The sequence below is a fragment of the Hippoglossus stenolepis genome, chromosome 18, assembly GCF_022539355.2.
Source record: "Hippoglossus stenolepis isolate QCI-W04-F060 chromosome 18, HSTE1.2, whole genome shotgun sequence".
Classification (NCBI taxonomy): Eukaryota; Metazoa; Chordata; class Actinopteri; order Pleuronectiformes; family Pleuronectidae; genus Hippoglossus; species Hippoglossus stenolepis.
The window spans coordinates 8893313-8911613 of NC_061500.1; the positions used below are offsets into that span (position 1 = coordinate 8893313).

The 18301-nt window shown below is 46.5% G+C and overlaps 1 protein-coding gene across 5 annotated transcripts; it reads left to right on the forward strand.

Annotated features, from left to right (window-relative positions):
- The first annotated feature begins 14 nt into the window (after nucleotides 1-14).
- On the forward strand, nucleotides 15-17193 carry setd1ba (SET domain containing 1B, histone lysine methyltransferase a). 5 transcript variants are annotated; one of them, XM_035185111.2, is made up of 19 exons: nucleotides 15-269; nucleotides 732-845; nucleotides 3348-3502; nucleotides 3771-3869; nucleotides 4192-4462; nucleotides 5357-5478; nucleotides 5991-7094; nucleotides 9018-9773; nucleotides 10156-10329; nucleotides 10436-10529; nucleotides 10623-10825; nucleotides 10909-10981; nucleotides 11072-11431; nucleotides 11518-12789; nucleotides 13089-13255; nucleotides 13341-13466; nucleotides 13673-13792; nucleotides 14227-14364; nucleotides 14935-17193. In XM_035185111.2, exons 3-19 carry the CDS (start codon nucleotides 3362-3364, stop codon nucleotides 15106-15108), a joined length of 5394 nt encoding a protein of 1797 aa, XP_035041002.2. In that variant the 5' UTR covers nucleotides 15-269; nucleotides 732-845; nucleotides 3348-3361; the 3' UTR covers nucleotides 15109-17193. The 5 variants fall into 5 exon arrangements, with proteins under 5 accessions (XP_035041002.2, XP_035041003.2, XP_035041004.2 ...); XM_035185113.2 differs by lacking the exons at nucleotides 15-269; nucleotides 732-845 and adding an exon at nucleotides 2731-3085 and having other exon boundaries at nucleotides 11518-11649; nucleotides 12217-12789; XM_035185114.2 differs by lacking the exons at nucleotides 15-269; nucleotides 732-845 and adding an exon at nucleotides 2731-3085 and having other exon boundaries at nucleotides 11518-11649; nucleotides 12283-12789.
- Nucleotides 17194-18301: the final 1108 nt, after the last annotated feature.

The window sequence follows — 18301 nt, forward strand, 5'->3', positions numbered from 1 at the left end:
CCCACCCCCACGCACACATACACACGAGCGAGCGAGCGAGCCTCACCCAGTTATGGCGCAGCAGCATTTCACAGCACAGTGCTCGCCTTTGTCTGCAAAGAAGCCATTTTGAGACAGAGAACAGCAGAGAAACCATTGAACAAGTGTAGCCACATCACCTAAAGGTGTCTTCGTCAAAGGGAAGCAGTGAAATATGCAAGATTCCTCCCTATAAGACTCATTTTTTTTGCTCGTTTAAGACTTGGATTACATGTTTTTGAATACTAACTGTAAGTTTACAACATCAATCAAAATATGTATAAAAATATTGGTTACATTTTTTTCTTTTTTCAACAAATAGAGTTTTCAAGATAACGTTTAAATCCACATGTATGATCTGTCATGTTGTCTGTCCTCTGTGAGAATACTTACGTGTATAGACATACCAGCTTGGCAGAATTAAGTGAAACAGCTCAAAATCCATCACCTCTCCAAAAAAACAACATTTCCTTGTTTAGTTTAGTTTTTCTTAACACGATGTAGCTCAGTTAGAAATGTCGAAATGCAGGAGGTTATACGTGACTGCAATCCAGTCTTCAAGGGGAGAGGAGGGATAGTTTGCATATTGCCCACACGAGATGATGCTTGGAGATGCATGTTCGCTGGCAGAGAGGCAAATGCAACTGATTGAAAAAAAGTTTTTTCAAAAGAGCTCTCTATCTGTCGTGCTAATGGATTCCTTCCCTTCACAGGAGACGCTCTCCCACCCTTTATTAAAGCCATTGCTAGAGGATCGGAAGATGGAGCTGAAAACGTCCCTGCCCTTGCGTTTAGGCCTGTTAACTGCATTTCACCAAAGTGCTGAGGTAAATATTTTCACCCTGAGAGTTTTCCCTCCATCTGTTTCCTCTTTGGTTTAACTGCTTATTTTTTTTCAAATCGTTATAGAGACTGTTATGAGTTTTTTTTTTAAAAAGGCAACCCGTCTGGACTTTAATTGTGTTTTAAATGTGCCCTTGGAGCAAGGTCAAACCGTCGTTATACACATTTGGTGCGTAAACGCCAAATGGACGGCACGGTCCCTACACCGTGCCTGAAGTTGTCTCCCCCGTTGTGGGCAGGGTACAACTCAAGTCATCAGGGTTGTTAAGCGTTGCTGTTGTGAGAGGAAAGTAAGTCATTAATCAAAGCAGAGGGATTATCAGTCAACAGTCCAAATCGCAGGCGGCACAATAAACTATTTTACAAAAAAAAAAGGGGCCATTAGTTATGCGTGGCCTGCTCTCTGTCACTATAGAGGAGCAGTGGTACTGTATATAACCTGGATGCTGTATATATCTATATGTCAGCATGCCAGGGAACACATTTGGAATTAAAGATCAAAGTTTCTATGTGGTAACATTATAGCTCAGAAGATAAATTGACAGTAAAGGAAAAAAAAATACACTTTTAATAACAGTAACTGCATGCCTCACATTATTATTTTTTTTACATTACTGAAAGATCAAAAAACACTGAAATGATTATAAAAGAGTTGAACTTACTCATTGCTACTCCTATCCTACACAGGCCATAAAGTGCAATGCCAAACAAACCAGCCATTACACGTTTTGTCACTTTAACTGTGTTTTTCTTTTCTCCTCCTCCTCCTCCTCCTCCTCTCTCTCTCTCTCTCTCTCTCTCTCCAAAACCATAAAGCTGTTTATTCACAACAATTTTGGTTTCTCTTTTCTTTTTTTCACTTAAACGAAATATAAACACTATTATATTGGGTGTGCCATGGCCTAGTTAAGACAAAGGTGGATTCCAGGCAGAGGAAAAAAGGCTCAAAATGTCACATCCGGCACATTCTCTTCCTTCTTCTCAATCCTTTCACAGGATAGTTTTTAATCATAGTCCGTGAGAGATGAGGAAATCGAGTGTAAGATCCCTCTTTGGAACAAAGGAAACCCATATAGGCCACTGAGTCCTGTGTGTTTTTGTTAGGAAAATGGCTGCCGATGCCCCCTCTCTCTGCTCTGCGTTGAAGGACTCCTGATCCTCGCCTCTAATAGTGGACGGCTCCTCTGCTGCCGCGCGCTGATTGGTCCGCCGAGCCGCCGCTGTTAACCAGCCAATTGCCCGAGCACCGCAAAAATACAGCAGGCGACGTGAAACCAAAAAAAAAAAAAAACCCGGTTTAACCTGAAAAATACACGAGTCCCAATAAGGCTTTATAAATACACACGGGATGTTTAAGAGCCACGCTGCGATCATAAGGGTTTTTAAAAAGCGACGTAAAAACACGAGCAGCTGCATATCCGGGTTGGCACTAGTTTTTCTGTCCTGAGTGGATTAGTGGCAGACAGGGAAGGATGTAACAACCCGCCGCATTCCTACGGTTCTTCCGCATCGTTTAAATCAACTTAGCAACATCCGATCTTCGTAATTTTTTTTTTTAAATAAACATAAACAGTTAGCAGTTAGCTCCACGTTAGCTCCTTTGTTAGTTCCCTCCGCAGATAGCGTGTGTTTTATTAGCCTCCAGCGGCGGTTCACTACATATTGACCCCTGTGTATATCTAGCTTGTGTTTGCCATCTGAGTGAAAGCAGCCGGCAGATTCGCCACACACACAAAAAAAAAAATGATTGAGAGGGTTTAGCGACGCACGCTTGCTGCCGCCCCCGTGATTTCCCGTTCTATTCGCACTCTTCGTTTTTAACGAGTCGCTTGAAAGCTCGCTGCTTTTAAACAAAACCCCCCAAAACTGCGGTAAAGAAAAATGATAATACATGACAAGCGGAGGGAGAAGTAAGTTTGCGCCGAAAGTGCGCCTAGCGTCGAGGGTGGTGGGCAAGCGAGCCTGGCGGTGTATTGTGGGAGAGACAGGAGCAGCCACGGACCAGAGAGGCACACAATATGTGCTGGCTCTCGCCGAAAAGGAGGCAGTATTCTTCCGGCGAAATCATGTAATGTAAGCGGCGAAAGGAGAGCGATTCGTGTCTTTTTCATCAGTTCGAGAACCCCCCCCCCTCCCTCCCCGCTCGAGTCGATCGGACGAACCATGTCCAAGCCCGGGGAGAGAAACAGGTTGAGCGAAGACCATGGCAGAAAGCAGAGTTCAAGTAAGCTGGTTCTTTTTTCTCTCTCTCTCTCTCCCTCTCTCCAGCTTCTCCTCCTCATGCCTGCTTTCCCGTAACCGGGGTAAGCTAGGTTTCTCCCCCCCCCCTACCAACCACCGGAGCCATGCATCTGTAGCGTGTGTTTTAAAGTGTCCGCGGTGGGGGTGGTGGTGGTGGTTCACGGGCTCGCAGCAGCAGCAGCCGTGTTTAGCGGGTTGCACTAACGGCGGCTCTCCTCTCTCCTCTCTCTCCCCCGTCGCTGCAGGTCTGGCGAACGGCATGGACAGCCACCCCGGTGTCTGCGGCTCGGCGGAGAAGCGGAGCCACCACTGGAGAAGTTACAAGTTGATCATCGACCCGGCGCTGAAGAAGGGCTCGCACAAGCTGTACCGCTACGATGGACTCACTTTCAACATGCCCGTAAGTGGACCGCCGGGGGCGAGGGGGACACGGCCACGAGAGTAACCGAGGAGCCGAACCTCCGTGGTCGGTCACAGTGTGGCGGTGTCGCCGCTGCTGCCGCGGACATGCTCCGGCAGCAGCAGCATCCCCCTTAGAAACACACAGCACGTCTGGAGGGTTTTAATCACACGACCCGACTACTTTGCAACAAGTTAGTGGAGTGTGAAGTTGTGAATGGGATGGATAACATCATTGTATCCCCCCCCTCTTCTCTCTTCTCCCGCAGAACCCCGGGATGGACCCGGTGGACATGGTCCGGGACCCGAGGATCGGTCGCCTCTGGACTAAGTACAAAGAGATGGATCTACCGGTGCCTAAGTTTAAGGTACATACTCTGACAGGAGCTGTGGTGACAGGGGTCTTGTCCCGGTGGGAGCAGGGGTGCTGTCAGAAGGTGCAGACACACCCCCCTCACTCCTCTGTGGGACGTCCAGTGAAAGTAGGATTGTGAGAAAAACAAACTAAATCAGACGCCTGCTCCATCTTTTAGCTGTTTCAACCGGAGTGTGTGCATGTGCATGTTCGTTGTAACCACTGTGGCATGTCCCTTATCTCAGCTGTCAGGAACGACCCCACCGGGTGCAACATTAACCCCCGAAGCCACTTAACGTCATTAACCCGCCCCCCCCCCTCCATTCTTCTTCCAGATCGATGAGTGCTACGTCGGCCCCGTGCCTCCCAAGGAGGTGACATTCGCGCGGCTCAACGACAACATCAGGGAAGGATTTCTCATGGACATGTGCAAGAAGTTCGGGGACATCGAGGAGGTGGAGATCCTGTACAATCCGAAGAACAAGAAGCACCTGGGCATTGCCAAAGTGGTTTTTGAGAGCGTGAAAGCCGCGAAGGTGGCGGTGCTGTCGCTCCACAACACGTCTGTTATGGGAAACATCATCCACGTGGAGCTGGACCCGAAAGGTAAACAGTGATTCACTCATTCAAGGGAGGAGAAGACGCGTGGACTATATTTGTTATGCGCGATCGAGCCTCGTCTCTCCTCCTGTGCGCTGACAGCGAGGTGTTGTCTCCATGTGGATTATGAGGAGCGACACCGGTCACGTTACTCAATGTATACGCGCGTTGCCTGGTAACGTGGGGAAATTGAATTTGATTGAATAGTAAGGCTGCTCCCAGGAGCCCGGAGCTGTGGGTGCACTGTGGTCCCACTGGGCCTAATTTCAGACCTGTAAACAAACACAAACCAATCAGTCACAGCCCCCTCCCCATCTCAAGGTGTCTGATCACTCACTTTAATAGAAATTAGTTTCCCAGTCAGTAGAACTGAAGTTTGAAAGCCTTCAAACTGTTGTTTTTTTATTATCTGGCAAAAAAAGTAACTTTTACTCCTATCAAGACAATGTTGTGTATTTATTGTTTACCTGGCGGCACCTTTTGCACCTGTGCTTATTGAATCTGAGAAATAATAAGGACTGATAGTTTTAATTAGTGTGTGCACCATTATCTTGCCTGCATAAATGTTTTTTCTGAATTTTTTTCTTGCAAAATTACTTTAATGAGTGTAGATACCGAGTGTGTTTGTGTTATTATTGTATGTCATTTAATTAACATTGATTCATGGCAGATAATCTTTCAGATTCAGATTGCCATATTTACATAAACCATATTTATTGTATAACACACCAGCATAAACAGTGTACAAAATAATCAGACAGGAAACTGTTGTAAGTGCACATTGCTCCTTTACAAATGTGTAAAAAGGATCCTGTCCGATAAGCTTTATTAAACATTCACTGGATTTATACCCGCTCTATAAACTTGGCATCAGATCCGCTCATGTTTACTGTTTTGCAGGTGATAATCGCCTCAGGTACTTCGAGCGCCTGATGAATGGCAGCTACAATCCGATGACCCTGCCGGTGGGTGGAGAGGAAGCCAGAGACGTTTCCCCTCGTAGCCTGGCTGAGGTGTTACTGGTAAGAAAAACATTCTTGATACCTTGCATGTAATGGTAGTTGGATATTAATGGATTTAAGCGCAGTCTCAGTTAAACATTATGGTGCACATGTGATTATTTAATTGTTGTGTTACCTTTTAGAACTCAACCAATTTACCAGTCTGAGCTGCCATACTTATCTGTAATCCATTTCACTGGTGCAGCAGGTGGTGGGGTAGAGCAGAGGAAATGTTATCCAGACCCTGCCTGTGGACTGAAATCACAAAGCCACTGAAATATGTACTTTGGCCTTGTAACATGAGCTCACCCAGGCATTGTGCCTAGATACTCTTATCCACCAGTTTGACCTTTGACATCCTGCAGGTGTATTCTGTGAAACGCACCTATTGGTAATTTGGGGGAAATTGTCCCACTATTTTCCATACCTGAACTAATACAGCTATACAATAGGTTCTAAGGTGCAACATGGAGACAATGGTAGAGGTTTGTCCTGCCTGTGACTTGTCCTGATCCTGTTCTTCTCTTCCAAAGGCCTGCGAGCCCAGCCGCAGGTTGTCAGAGAACAGCGTGTCAGCCGGGGGAGCAGCGTTACCACCCAGCAGCTCCTCCACTCCTCTGTCACTGGATGCAGGCTTCTCCAGCCTAAGGCAGGACACACCCCAGTCCCAGGGAACCCCTGTTACCCCACGCCAGTCAAGTACGCCCTTTTCTCAAGACTCTAATTACTCCAGTCGGCAGTCCACGCCTGCGTACCAGTCCAGCCGACCTGAGAGCTCCGGAAGCTACAAATCCCGGAGACACGAGAGTAAGTTCCAAGATGCGTACAACCGCAGACCAGAGAGGCCTCAGTACCGCAGCAACATGTACCGAGGTACGGGATCGGAACCGGCTCTGTTCAAACAGCACCAACTCACCCCACCTGAGCCTCCACCCTCCACCCCGTCTTTCACAGCGCCTCCCCCTTCTACGCCCAACTTCAAGTCCACGTACTCGCCCTACCAGGCTCCGCTGCCCCCTGCGTTCCCCCCGTCAGAGCCTGCTTTCCATCACCCACCCCAAAGGGAGGGTGATTACCTCCGACCACCGCAGCCGCCACCACCACCGGCTGACACTGACTTTTTGCCCGGCAAGGAGAGACCAGAAACGCCTCCGATTCCCGAGCCCCCACCCGAGCCTGCGGCCCAACCGACCACCCCTCCTCCTCCTCAAACGCCAGAACGCTGCCCCTCACCTGGCTCCCCCGCGCTGGATCCAGAGCGCAATAGCCTGGACTCCCGCATTGAGATGCTCCTCAAAGAGAAACGGACAAAACTTTTGCCTTTCCTCGAGGAACGAGATTCGGACACTGAGGTGCTAATGGAGGGAAGTCCGATTTCCTCCTCGTCCTCTCAGCTATCCCCAATTCCCCCTTACGCTGGCGGCTCTCACGGTGGGCTGCAAAACTCCCGTCCCTCTAGCACAGGCTTGGAGGACATCAGTCCGACCCCGCTGCCGGACTCTGAGGACGAGGAGCCGATTCCTGGAACGGCCCCTCTGGTCAAGAAAATCACTTCTCCTGTCCACGAGCAGATGAGCAACAGTGACCTGCAAGATGGACAGTTTCGAGGCCACACTCCCACTGATAACATGGAAACGGTAAGACACAGTGTTCAATGATACTAGTATAAACACAGCTCCGTAGTTGCAGAATGCATGATTCCATGTGTGAAGTTTGTTACGCTCAGCTGGAGACAGCATTTAAAGGGACTAAAATGATTGTTTTGATAGTTGTTAGGTGCTGGTGTTTACACAGAGCTATGAATGACAGTTACTCAGAGGACACAGGAAGTGAGGTTTAGTTTCAGTGTGAGGTGGTAGTAGTAAACTTTCCCTTTTGTGTCCTTCTACGGTTTCACAGTGACGGTACCACAGAGAAAATAGTTTGCTGTTGTCAGCTATTGTGCAAAGATTGAAAATAATTTTTAAAAAAACAATAAAAGTAGTTTTTTAAAGAACAAAAGTTTCATGGAAGTGCAAATAAAATACGTAAAATTTGCACAAGTAAAAGTGCTGGAAAATGAAGTCGTTAATGCACAGCTTGCATCCTCGCAAATACCTTCACATCCCCGTGAAACCGAGCTCCTGGTTTGTAGTCTGAGTTACACATCTGGCCCATGATGTTGTACTTCTACACTTGCTGCCGTCCTCTTTGAAAGAGAAATAAGAGCCATTCTGCTGTTGGGAATTGCACACTTTCGTTTCCTCTTTCTAACACTCGCCGCACTCGGAGGAAAGCACAGTTTGGTCGTTGGGCCCCATTCATCACCGCATTTCCTGGTTTTTTTCGCTGGGGCTGATAGTGAGGATTGGCTGCAGCATCTCTGCTCTCACGTTTCAAGTTATCACAAAGCAAACAGTGCAAACAGGTCATTTGAGTAACAACTCCACTCCCATGCTGAGTAACCTCTGCTTAGTTTCAACATTAAAACAGTTTGTGACAGAAACGTCTTTTCTAGTATTGAACACCAGGGAAGAGAGTTCAGTTCTGTTATGTTTAAGTCTTTCATTTATATTTACTGATATTGGTTTTAGGACTATGTAATTTGATTCTTGAACAAACAGCTTTTTTTTTAAACATGCTGACCAACGACTTGGGTCACATGTGTTTGACCGCGCTCGTGCGTCTTCCAATCTTTGAACTTAGATCAGCATTTAAATGTGTGATGCTCTTATTGTGGAAGTTTGTCAGGGGATCAAACCTCAATACATTTTTTCATATTGACTGAAATGTGTCATAGTATCAAAAGCTATGTTCAACTTTTGCTCAGACAAATTTTTTATCTTGTTGACTTACTCTTTAAACAGTTATTCAACTATTTTGACTTGATTTTATTCATGCAAAGCTCTTCCATGGCTGCTTGTGTACAAACAGTATTTTAAGAACTGTTCATATTCGCCAAAAAACATTTCTTTGACTTTGCAACTACAACTCAGGTATTGTCTCAGCACCAGTATTGAAAGTTATTAGATTAGACCAAACCATCATTCTTTTAAATTCATTCTAAGATTAAATATTTAGATGTGAAAAAAACCCATCTTAACTTAAGTTCCACTAATTAGCTGTTACCTGAGCTTTAGATCTTATCTTAAGGTCTTCACACTTAAGGGCTGAACCGACATAGATCTCTGAACTTTCATTCCTCTCAGATCCTAATTAAGGGAGATATGAACTGACTCTGTGACTTTGACGAGCCATGTCTCCCTCAAAATAAGAAAAATAACAGTATACTAAGTGACAATAAAAGTTAAAGTTTGATTGCAAAAAAACTTACATTTTGTTATTGGGCTTATAAAGCTTATAATGTCATCGAGGACTCTAGAAAGTTAGTTTTTTGTTGAGATCTGTGACAGTGCGGCACAAAAGTGTGATGATTTGACACAGAATGACCCGTAAGTAGTTGGTGTTTGCACAGTTGTCACGGAGATGAAAAAAGTCAGATGATTGTTCTTGTGTAACCTGTGAAAAATATGATGTTCACTTAGCATAGTCCTGACAGGCTGTCCTCCTTTTTCACACAGTGTCATCAGTCGTCAGGCGAAGACATGGAAATCTCTGACGATGAGATGCCTGGGACTCCGATTAACAGCGGCGAATGTGACAAGGGCATCGTTGTCAACTCCGCAGTGTCCCCGATGCAGACCATTAGCCTCCATCCCCCCGGCTTCCCCCCTATGCAGCACCAGGCCGCCTTCACGATCCCGCATCACCAACTGTCCCTTCACGCTGCCGTCCAGGGGCATCCTGCTCACCTGGCCGGTCATCCCGGAGTGCCTCACCATATGCTTCAACACATGGGGCCCTACCCTCATGGCATGATGCCACTGGTGCAAATGGAGCTGATGAACTGCTTGCGGTGGGAGCAGTGGAGCACGGTGCCCATGTCGTTCCAGATGCAGCAGCAGATGTTGAGTCGCATGGCTCAGACTAGAAGCCCCTATCCCTATCCACACTTTATGGACAGTGGTGCATCGGGGCAGTTTGCTGGGCCCTACGCACCTCTGACTCTCGGTGCTACGCCCACCAGCGGCAGTGCAGCGGCACCTGGGCAACAGTGGCAGCAATCCAGCGTACCAAAGTTCAACCCCACTGTTCCTCCTCCTGGATACGAGGGCAAAAAGGAGGATCCACACAAGGCCACTGTCGATGGCGTGCTACTGGTCATCGTCAAAGAGCTGAAAGCCATCATGAAGAGGGACCTCAACCGCAAAATGGTAGAGGTGGTGGCTTTCAGAGCTTTTGATGACTGGTGGGATAAGAAGGAAAGCTCGGCAAAGGTGAGTCTTTCATTTCACCACTCGAGATAAAAACACAGGAGCTCACATCTACACATGAGCAGAAAGTGTGGGAAAAATATCTGTTTTTATTAGTGTCAATTAAATGTCAATCAAAACAAATTAGGCCCATATTAAATTCATTATTTTATATTTAATGGGAAATAATGTTATTTCTGAACTGTTAATCAGATGCTTCCTTTGGCTCTTAGAAGTCTCGATGTGTATTTTTTCCAAATTTCTTCACATCTTGTAGACAAAGCGACAGATTGGAAAAAGAATTGATCTTGAAAATAATCTTTATTTGCATTTAGTTGAGAAGCAGCTAATGTTTCTTAAAAAAAACCTTACTTGAGACTGAGTTTTGTTTTGTTGTTTTTCTCAGGCATCTTTGACTCCAGTGAAGGGCACAGAGGGGAAAGAAGAAGAAAGACCCAAACCCAAAGAGACCATTGGTTCGAGTCTGCTGGAGAACTGGAACAAGGGCGAGGGACTGGGCTATGAGGGAATGGGCCTGGGAATCAGTTTGCGTGGAGCCATCCGTCTTCCCTCCTTCAAGGTACACACTTAAACTCTTATTTTAGAAAACGTGGATAGAGAGGAAGTGTCTTTACTCTCAAACTGTTGCACTCCACTGGTGTTTAATGGTCCCATGATGTGCTCAGGTGAAAAGGAAGGACCCACCAGAGGCCGCAGCAGCAGGCGACAGTAAACGAGCCCGACCCTCCACTCCAGTCGACGACGAGCTGGAGGATGAAGGTACCCCTCTTTTGTCAATGAGGCAAAACAAAAGCAAATACATGCAGTGCTGAGGTTTCTCCTCTAAAATGAATGTTTGTTCATTTCTATCAGACCGGGATCGAGACCCAGCCGAGCTCCCCTTGGACGATTCAAAAACGGACAGCGACGGCATGTCTTCAAAGAGACGGCACTCGCGGCCACTGGAACTGGACAGCGAGGGAGAGGAGGAGGTGGACACGTCAGGGAAGGAGGAGTCGTCGTTGTCGGACAGGGCGGATGAAGCTGAAGCTACCGACAGGCTGTCGTCAGGCAAAGTAAGCTTTCTCAAAAACCACCACTCATTGTATTTGCTGATTACCGGTGCATTTTTGTAATAATATATCTGATCATCTCTTAGGAGAGTGGTGATGAAGAGGGTGACGATGAAGACTCATCCAGCGAGAGCGCCTCCTCGGATTCGTCTGATGATGGTACTTTAAATATCTGACAACAGAAGTAGGTTCATTTATGAAGTACATTCCCTGGAACTAACAATATTTCTTTGCCCCTGTTTCTTGCAGAAGCCGAGAGTTCTGCTTCCTCCAAGGTCGGCTCGGACTCCTCGGCAGAGAGCGAAGACTCGTCCGAGAACGAGTTGAGCTCGGAAGAGGAGGAAGAGGAGGAGAAGGAGGAAGTGGAGACAGTAGGTGAAGACGATGAAGGCAAAGGGGCTGTGACGTCAACGACCTCTTCGTCCTCGTCGTCCTCATCTTCTGATGAAGAGGCAGAGGCCAAGCCCCCGAGCCCACCTGCAAGACCTGTCCTAGAAGACAAGGAGGAGAAACGAAGCAAGGAGGTGGTCAGCAGCAAGATCAAACGCAGACCTCCAAGTCCTGTGGAGGAGAAAGTGGACCTGAAGCCGCCTTCACTTACAGACCCAGGTAAATATCTTTAACTGCTTCTGTAGAGATCAGGTGAAACATTAAAACAAATGTATTTATTATATTTATCTTTTCTTGTCTTGTAGTCAAAGAGCGAGACGATAAAGACGGCATCATCCCCGTAGTGAAGTCTGAACCTCAGGAGCCCGTAGCGAACCTTCGGCCGCCCACGCCCACAGGCACGGCGCCAGACAGCGACCAGGAGTCGAAAGCCAAAGGTAAAACAGAGGCCAGGGAAGTAGCCTGCACCCCCGGTCGATTACTCCCACCCCACTTAGATCCACCTGTCCCCAAACCCGTCTCCACATCGTTAATGCACCTCCCTCTCCCTCCTCACCCTGCGATCGAAGGTCGCTCCCTCCTTCATCCACCCCCCGGTCCCCTGCCTGACCTCCCACAGCGGCCCAGGCTCCCCACAGATGAGGACATCCCTCGTACACCGGGTAGGGATCTGATGGAGCGTGCCCGCAGTCTGGGGAAGTCCCAGAGCACGGACACAGTGCCCAACACACCGGGTAGTGACGCCCCACTTACGGGCAGTAGCCTGTTGCTTAGCTCGCCTCACATCCCTGGTAGCCCCTTTTCCTACCCCGCTCAGTCCCCTGTCCTCAGTGCTGGAGTCCCCCGCACCCCAGGAAGAGACTTAACCTTCACCCCTGTCTTCCCTGACCCCACAGCACTAACTCTTAATAGGAAAGTATCCTCTGAGAGCCTGGATGATAGACCAGTTTTTAAGGAGCCGCCCATTAGTGCACTGCCTAACCAAACCCTGTCCGCTGGCACAGAGCTCTCAGCTAGTGTCCCTGAAGATCTGCCTGCTGGTCTCACTGTAGACGTCCCTGTGCCATCAGACACCGCTGCTTCAAAGAAGAAAACTGGACGAACCAAAGGCAAAAAGATGCCATCTGCGGCGGACGAGTCTTTGGAGTCCGAGACCACCCCGTTGCCTCATGAAGCACACCTCAGAGATCTATCCACGCAAATCAAGTCGGCCAAGTCTCCCGACCACCCGAGTCTGGACTTCCGGGAAGGAGACGTCAAGCCTCGGACGGTTCTGCCGGCTGAAGACGGCTTCCTGTCCTACGAGGACGAGGCGCCTGTGGTCGTGAAGCCGCCTCGGAGGGCGCGGCGAGGCTGGGAAGAGCTGCTGCTGAACAGCCTGTCCCCCGTCACCACGCCGCCTCGGCCGTACTTCAAGCGACGCTCTGACTTCGAGGAGATGACCATCCTGTACGACATCTGGAACGAGGGCATAGACGAGGAGGACATCCGGCTCCTGCAGATCACCTACGAGAAGATGCTCCAGCAGGACAATGGCAACGACTGGCTCAACGACACACTCTGGGTCGGCCATCCTTATATCCTTTACTGCTCAAAGTCTACTATTAATGAAGTGGATCTGTTTGTATTTGTTACTTTTCAAAACAAAGTTTCCCGTTAAGGAGAGAGAAATCATCAGGAGTTCAGTTCAGTTAAACACTGTTAAAACTTCTCATATTTGTCTTTTTAAAGTTGTGTTGTACCCTGTGTATCAAATAGCAGCCCCCTCTGGTGGTGAAACGGAGGAACTGGGATTAACTACCCCCAGTGTCTGTTGAGTGTTAGAAGTGTTTTTGGTTCAAGGCCTTTTTCAGTTTCTCCCTTGACTCCCCCGCACCTACCAACATCCCTGGAGTGAAGAAGAAGAGGCGAGACGACGGCATGAGGGATCACATGACCGGCTGCGCCCGAAGCGAAGGTTACTACAAGATCGACAAGAAGGACAAGATCAAGTATCTTCAGAGCACGAAGCTGCAGTTGGAGGAGCCGCCGGTCGACACTCAGGTGGGTGGGGGATGATGGATTGTGAAGTTACATGACAACGTGTATGTGCGACGCATTAACCTCAAACTCCGTGTTCTCTGTTCAGGGGATGAGTATTCCTGCACAGGTCCACGCCTCCACCAGATCTGGCTCGGAGCGGCGGTCAGAGCAGCGGCGTTTGCTCTCCTCTTTCGCATGCGACAGTGACCTGCTGAAGTTCAACCAGCTGAAGGTAAAAGCAAATGGGATGTTTGATTCACCCTGGATTTCATTTGATAAAAGCACTCGACAAAAAAGATATGACAGACGAGCACAACAAACAGTTGATAATCCTTTGTTGTAATTGTTGTCGTCTTAGTCGACAAAAAGTCAGTTGTGGGATTTGATTTTCAAAACTCGAACAATAACTTCAACTTTTCTCCCATTTTTCCCGTTCAGTTCCGTAAGAAGAGGATCAAATTCTGTAGGTCGCACATCCACGACTGGGGTCTGTTCGCCATGGAGCCCATCGCTGCTGATGAAATGGTGATCGAGTACGTCGGACAGAACATCAGACAGGTGAGAGGCCGTTGATCTGAAGTGTTTTTCTTTGTGTCTGTAAACTGACTCTGAAAGGGCCTTGTTAACTTCATATATAGATGTAGTGCACGTTTGCTTTATCGGGTCAACCCTTGAAATCTTTGAGTTATGATCGGACTTTCAGTGACTCACAACAGCCTCACGATCAATAAATACAACTGACGGTGACAATCAACTAAGCATGATGCTGATTTGGCTCCTAAGGACCAAACCTATTGAAGTGTTGACAAGTAGCAAGACAATTTGGTTCATGAGCTTCATTTAATTTCGTTAAAGTCATTGGGACAATTGATGATAATTAGATTAGAGAGTTCCTGTATTTCTGTCTGCTTCCCTTCATTTCTCAGATAAAACAATTAGTTTCCTTTTTTAAAGTTATCAAACGTCTAACAAGTATCGATCCTCATTTCCAGGTGATCGCGGACATGCGGGAGAAGCGCTACGAGGAGGAGGGCATCGGCAGCAGCTACATGTTCCGCGTCGACCACGATACCATCATAGACGCCACCAAGTGTGGCAACTTCGCCCGTTTCATCAACCACAGCTGCAATGTAAGTCAACTGATAACAACTTCATGATCCCTGGTGGAAAGTACATAAAGTAAAATGTACTTGTATTTAACTTGAGTATTTTTCATTTACTTAATACTGTTCTTTTTACTTAAGGTATCTTCAATAGTTACTGAGAACTTTGTGATTATTTTTCACACCAAACGTGTGCAGCTTTTTTCAACTGAAGAAGTGAATTAGTTTTATATTCTTATTAAAAGTAAAAGTGTTTCAAGATACATGCCATCATTCAAAAGAAAACAATAATTTAGATAAAAAATGTATATATATAAATATTAGAATATCATCACTCTTTTTCAGAGGTTTTTACCATTTCATTAAAAATATTACTAAATATCAGTAAAAAAAAAACTAAAAGTGACCAGCCTGCATAATTAGAACTTTTACATTTTGACACTTTAAAATGTATCTGTACATTTTTTAATTCACGATGCTAAGTAAAAGAGTATTTTTAACATTATTCTATTACTTAAGGAGATTATCTGTATATTTTTTTCCACTCCAAACAGAACAATAAGGTATTAATGTTTATTTGTCTGTGTTCTCTTTCAGCCGAACTGTTATGCGAAGGTCATCACGGTGGAGGCTCAGAAGAAGATCGTCATCTACTCCAGGCAGCCGATCAACGTCAACGAGGAGATCACGTACGACTACAAGTTCCCCATCGAGGACGAGAAGATCCCCTGTTTGTGTGGGGCAGAGAACTGCAGAGGAACGCTGAATTAACGTCCGGTCGACGGCAGAAGAATCTCCTGCAGGGTGGAAAGAGAGAGTGTTCGGGGACCACGCGCAGACTCCACGCCGACTCCCCGTACGAGGAGGAGGAGGTGAAGCAGTGAAGGTTTTGCTTGGGAGCGAAACCTGCCAACGGCCTGGATGAAGTTTAAGCTACCTGTACGGAACTCTTCACATATTTAACTCTAGATTGTTTACGAATTATGGTGCTCTTGAAATGAAAAATGCATAGTTTTTTACGAATGCCAGTGACCCAGAATTTACAGAAGACTTGACATTTCCCCTCCTCCTCTCAGCGATTTCAGTATTTCAGCACGGCTCCTTTCCGCTTCGAGTCCTGGTTTGTACAGTTTTACACTTTTTTTTTGGTTTTGTTTTCTTCTCATTTGTCTCATAAGCTTTACGTACACCACACGTGATACAGACTCACACGATCAGCTGCTTACTAACACTGTTGAGACGCACAAGCCCACCGGGGGAAACCCAGCCTCTCTGTGAGGGGTGGGGGGGGACGTGGTCGCCCCCCGATCAGGTGGCAGACGGCGGCGTTTCCCATACTGCAGCAGGCGGGGAAGCCACTGACTGAAACCCCTGCATTCTCGCTCCTACCTCCTCTGAACCGGTTTTCTCGGAAAAATTAATCAAACTGATGAAAAAGAAAAAAATCATGAAATCCTGCCACAAAAATCTGGACATTATGGGAAATCTCACCAGCCAATGACGGATCGTGCTGCTTCCTGTTGGTTTATGCAAAAGTTAAAGACGACGTGATGAATTTGTATTAAGGATATTCCAGTGTTTTCCAACTTTTGTTCAGAGGGCTTACCTCTGACTTGTTTCCTTCAAAGACACTATATTTGTGTTTGTGTGTCTGAGAGTGAGAATGTGTGTGTCGAGCTTCTGATTCGAAGTATTTATCATGACATCTTATGAGAGTATGTGAGTGCACTGCCCCCTGTAGGCCACAGCGCAGAAGGCCGACCAATCATGGAGCGCAAAAAAAGTCAAATTAAAAATCGAACCCAGCGTCCACTGGGCAGCGTCTGGAAATACTTGTTTTCAGCTTTGGAAGAAAGAGTTTTTTAAGTGCCATACGAAAGCGTAACTTGCAAGTTGACGTGCAGAAAAGTCACCTGCAGCCGTGGTAACGTGCACAGAGCTGCTGCCTAATTCTCTCTGTTGGATGGTGATGACACTTGTGACTCTACCAGTGTTTAATGTTTCCCGGTGTTGCCACGAGTCTGCGGACGTCAGAGGGTCGTTCATTCTTTATAACGTCATTAAGATATAAAACAGAATATCTGTGAATGCACTTCTGCTTTACGCCCTCTTCAACACGCCCACTCCACCTCCCACTCCCATCAAGACCAAGTCAGTCATTGCTTTTCATTCAGTTTGATCCATGATGGAGATTTCCTCGTTTGTCTTTTCCATCGGTGATGTTTATATTGTATATGATTACTTGTACAGAAGATCTAAAACTTTTTTATCTTCACAGGGTTAACACTTTTAAGACGCATCTTTCGCTTTCTCTCTCTTCTTTTTTTAAAACAAAAGACTGAGTATTTAAAAAACTATTTTCAGGGATCAGTTAAAAAGGAAATCTGAGGGTTTCAAAGGTTGTTTATTTAAAGACAAGGTCCCCTGTGTACAGGAAACAAAAGTCTCCGGCTCCCTTTTTGAAAGATTGTTTCTTGTAGAAACGTCTTCATTTTCTGCCCATTTTTGCTTTATAATCCTGAAATGTGTAAATACTGTAACTGTGAATACGATATAAATATATATATTTTTGTTCCCTGGGATTTGCTACGCGAACACAGCTCAGAGGTGGATGTAACATAATATGGGGCGAGCGCTGAGCTGGTAGCAGGAAATTCAGCTTGTGTCAAGCTTTGTTTTTTTATTTTCTGTTGTAAATTCTATGAAAAGTTGTTTGCGGTGTGGAGAAAAAAAAGGTGCAGAATCGGCATGGGAGGAGGATTGAAGCATCGGCTCGTCTCATGTCTATTTATTACACAACAAATGTATGAAAAGGAAAAATAGTGGAAATAAAGCGATTTTGCATACATCCATAAACAGCTTGTTTGTTCTGTTTGATCTCGGTCGAACCCGCAGTGTCCGACTGCTGCGGAGTTTTCATGAATGAAAACAGTCGACAGCAGCAGCTGATCAGACAAATGACTCAGTGTCAGGTCAGTTTGATCAGGAGCAGGTCATGTGACCCACCCCCCCTCTGACAAACTGAATGGAAGGATGGAGAGAAGGGACGGAGGGAGAGAGGATGAATGGGTGGTAGGAAAGAAGTATGGGAGGATGAATGGAAGGAGGGAGGATGGATGATGGATGGATGGAGAGAAGGAAGGATGAATGGCTGAGAGTAAGGGAAGGAAGGAAGGAAGGAAGAATGAAAGGGTGGAGAGAAGGGAGGATGGATGGAAAGAACACAGAAAGGAGGAAGGAAGGAGGAATGGGTGGATGAATGAAAGGATGGAGAGAAGGGAGGGAGGATGGATGGAGAAGACAGAAGGGAGGAAGGAAGGATGAATGGGTGGAAGGAAAGAAGTACGGGTGGATGAATGGAAGGATGGAGAGAAGGGAGGGAGGATGGATGGAGAGAAGACAGAAGGGAGGAAGGAAGGATGAATGGGTGGAAGGAAAGAAGTACGGGTGGATGAATGGAAGGATGGAGAGAAGACAGAAGGATGGAGGGAGGAAGAAGGGAAGGAAGGATAGATGGATGAGAGGGAGGGAAAGAAGAAAGGATGAATGGATGGAAGGAAAGAAAGATGAAAGAGAGAAGAAAAAAGGGTTGAAGGATGAGAGGGAGGAAGGAAGGATGAATGAATGGAAGAAAAGAAAGATGGAGGATGAATGATGGAAGAAAAGAAGGAAGTGGTGAATGATGGATGGGAAGGAAGGAAGGAAGGAAGATTGTGGATGTAAAGTGTGTGGAACCACCTGTCGCTGCCTTGTAGATTTCCTCTGTTCCAGGATTTTAAAACTTGACACTTGAATGTTTCAGGAGTCAAGTCTCATGTTGTGATTTCTCTGGAGTGTGACTCTGGTTCAGAGGTTTTCACTCGTCCAGTTTCACTCTTCATTTCCTGTTTCAACTCTGTCATTGATCAGCTGTGTTGGAATTCAGTGAAAATCTGCAGCCTGACATCACCTCCGCACAACCCTG

Coding starts and splice junctions, on each gene's coding strand:
- setd1ba (XM_035185110.2), top strand. CDS start 3,025: ATGTCCAAGCCCGGGGAGAGAAACAGGTTGAGCGAAGACCATGGCAGA. Junction 3,503..3,770: donor GACTCACTTTCAACATGCCC/GTAAGTGGACCG, acceptor CTTCTCCCGCAG/AACCCCGGGATGGACCCGGT. Junction 10,330..10,435: donor TCCGTCTTCCCTCCTTCAAG/GTACACACTTAA, acceptor TGATGTGCTCAG/GTGAAAAGGAAGGACCCACC.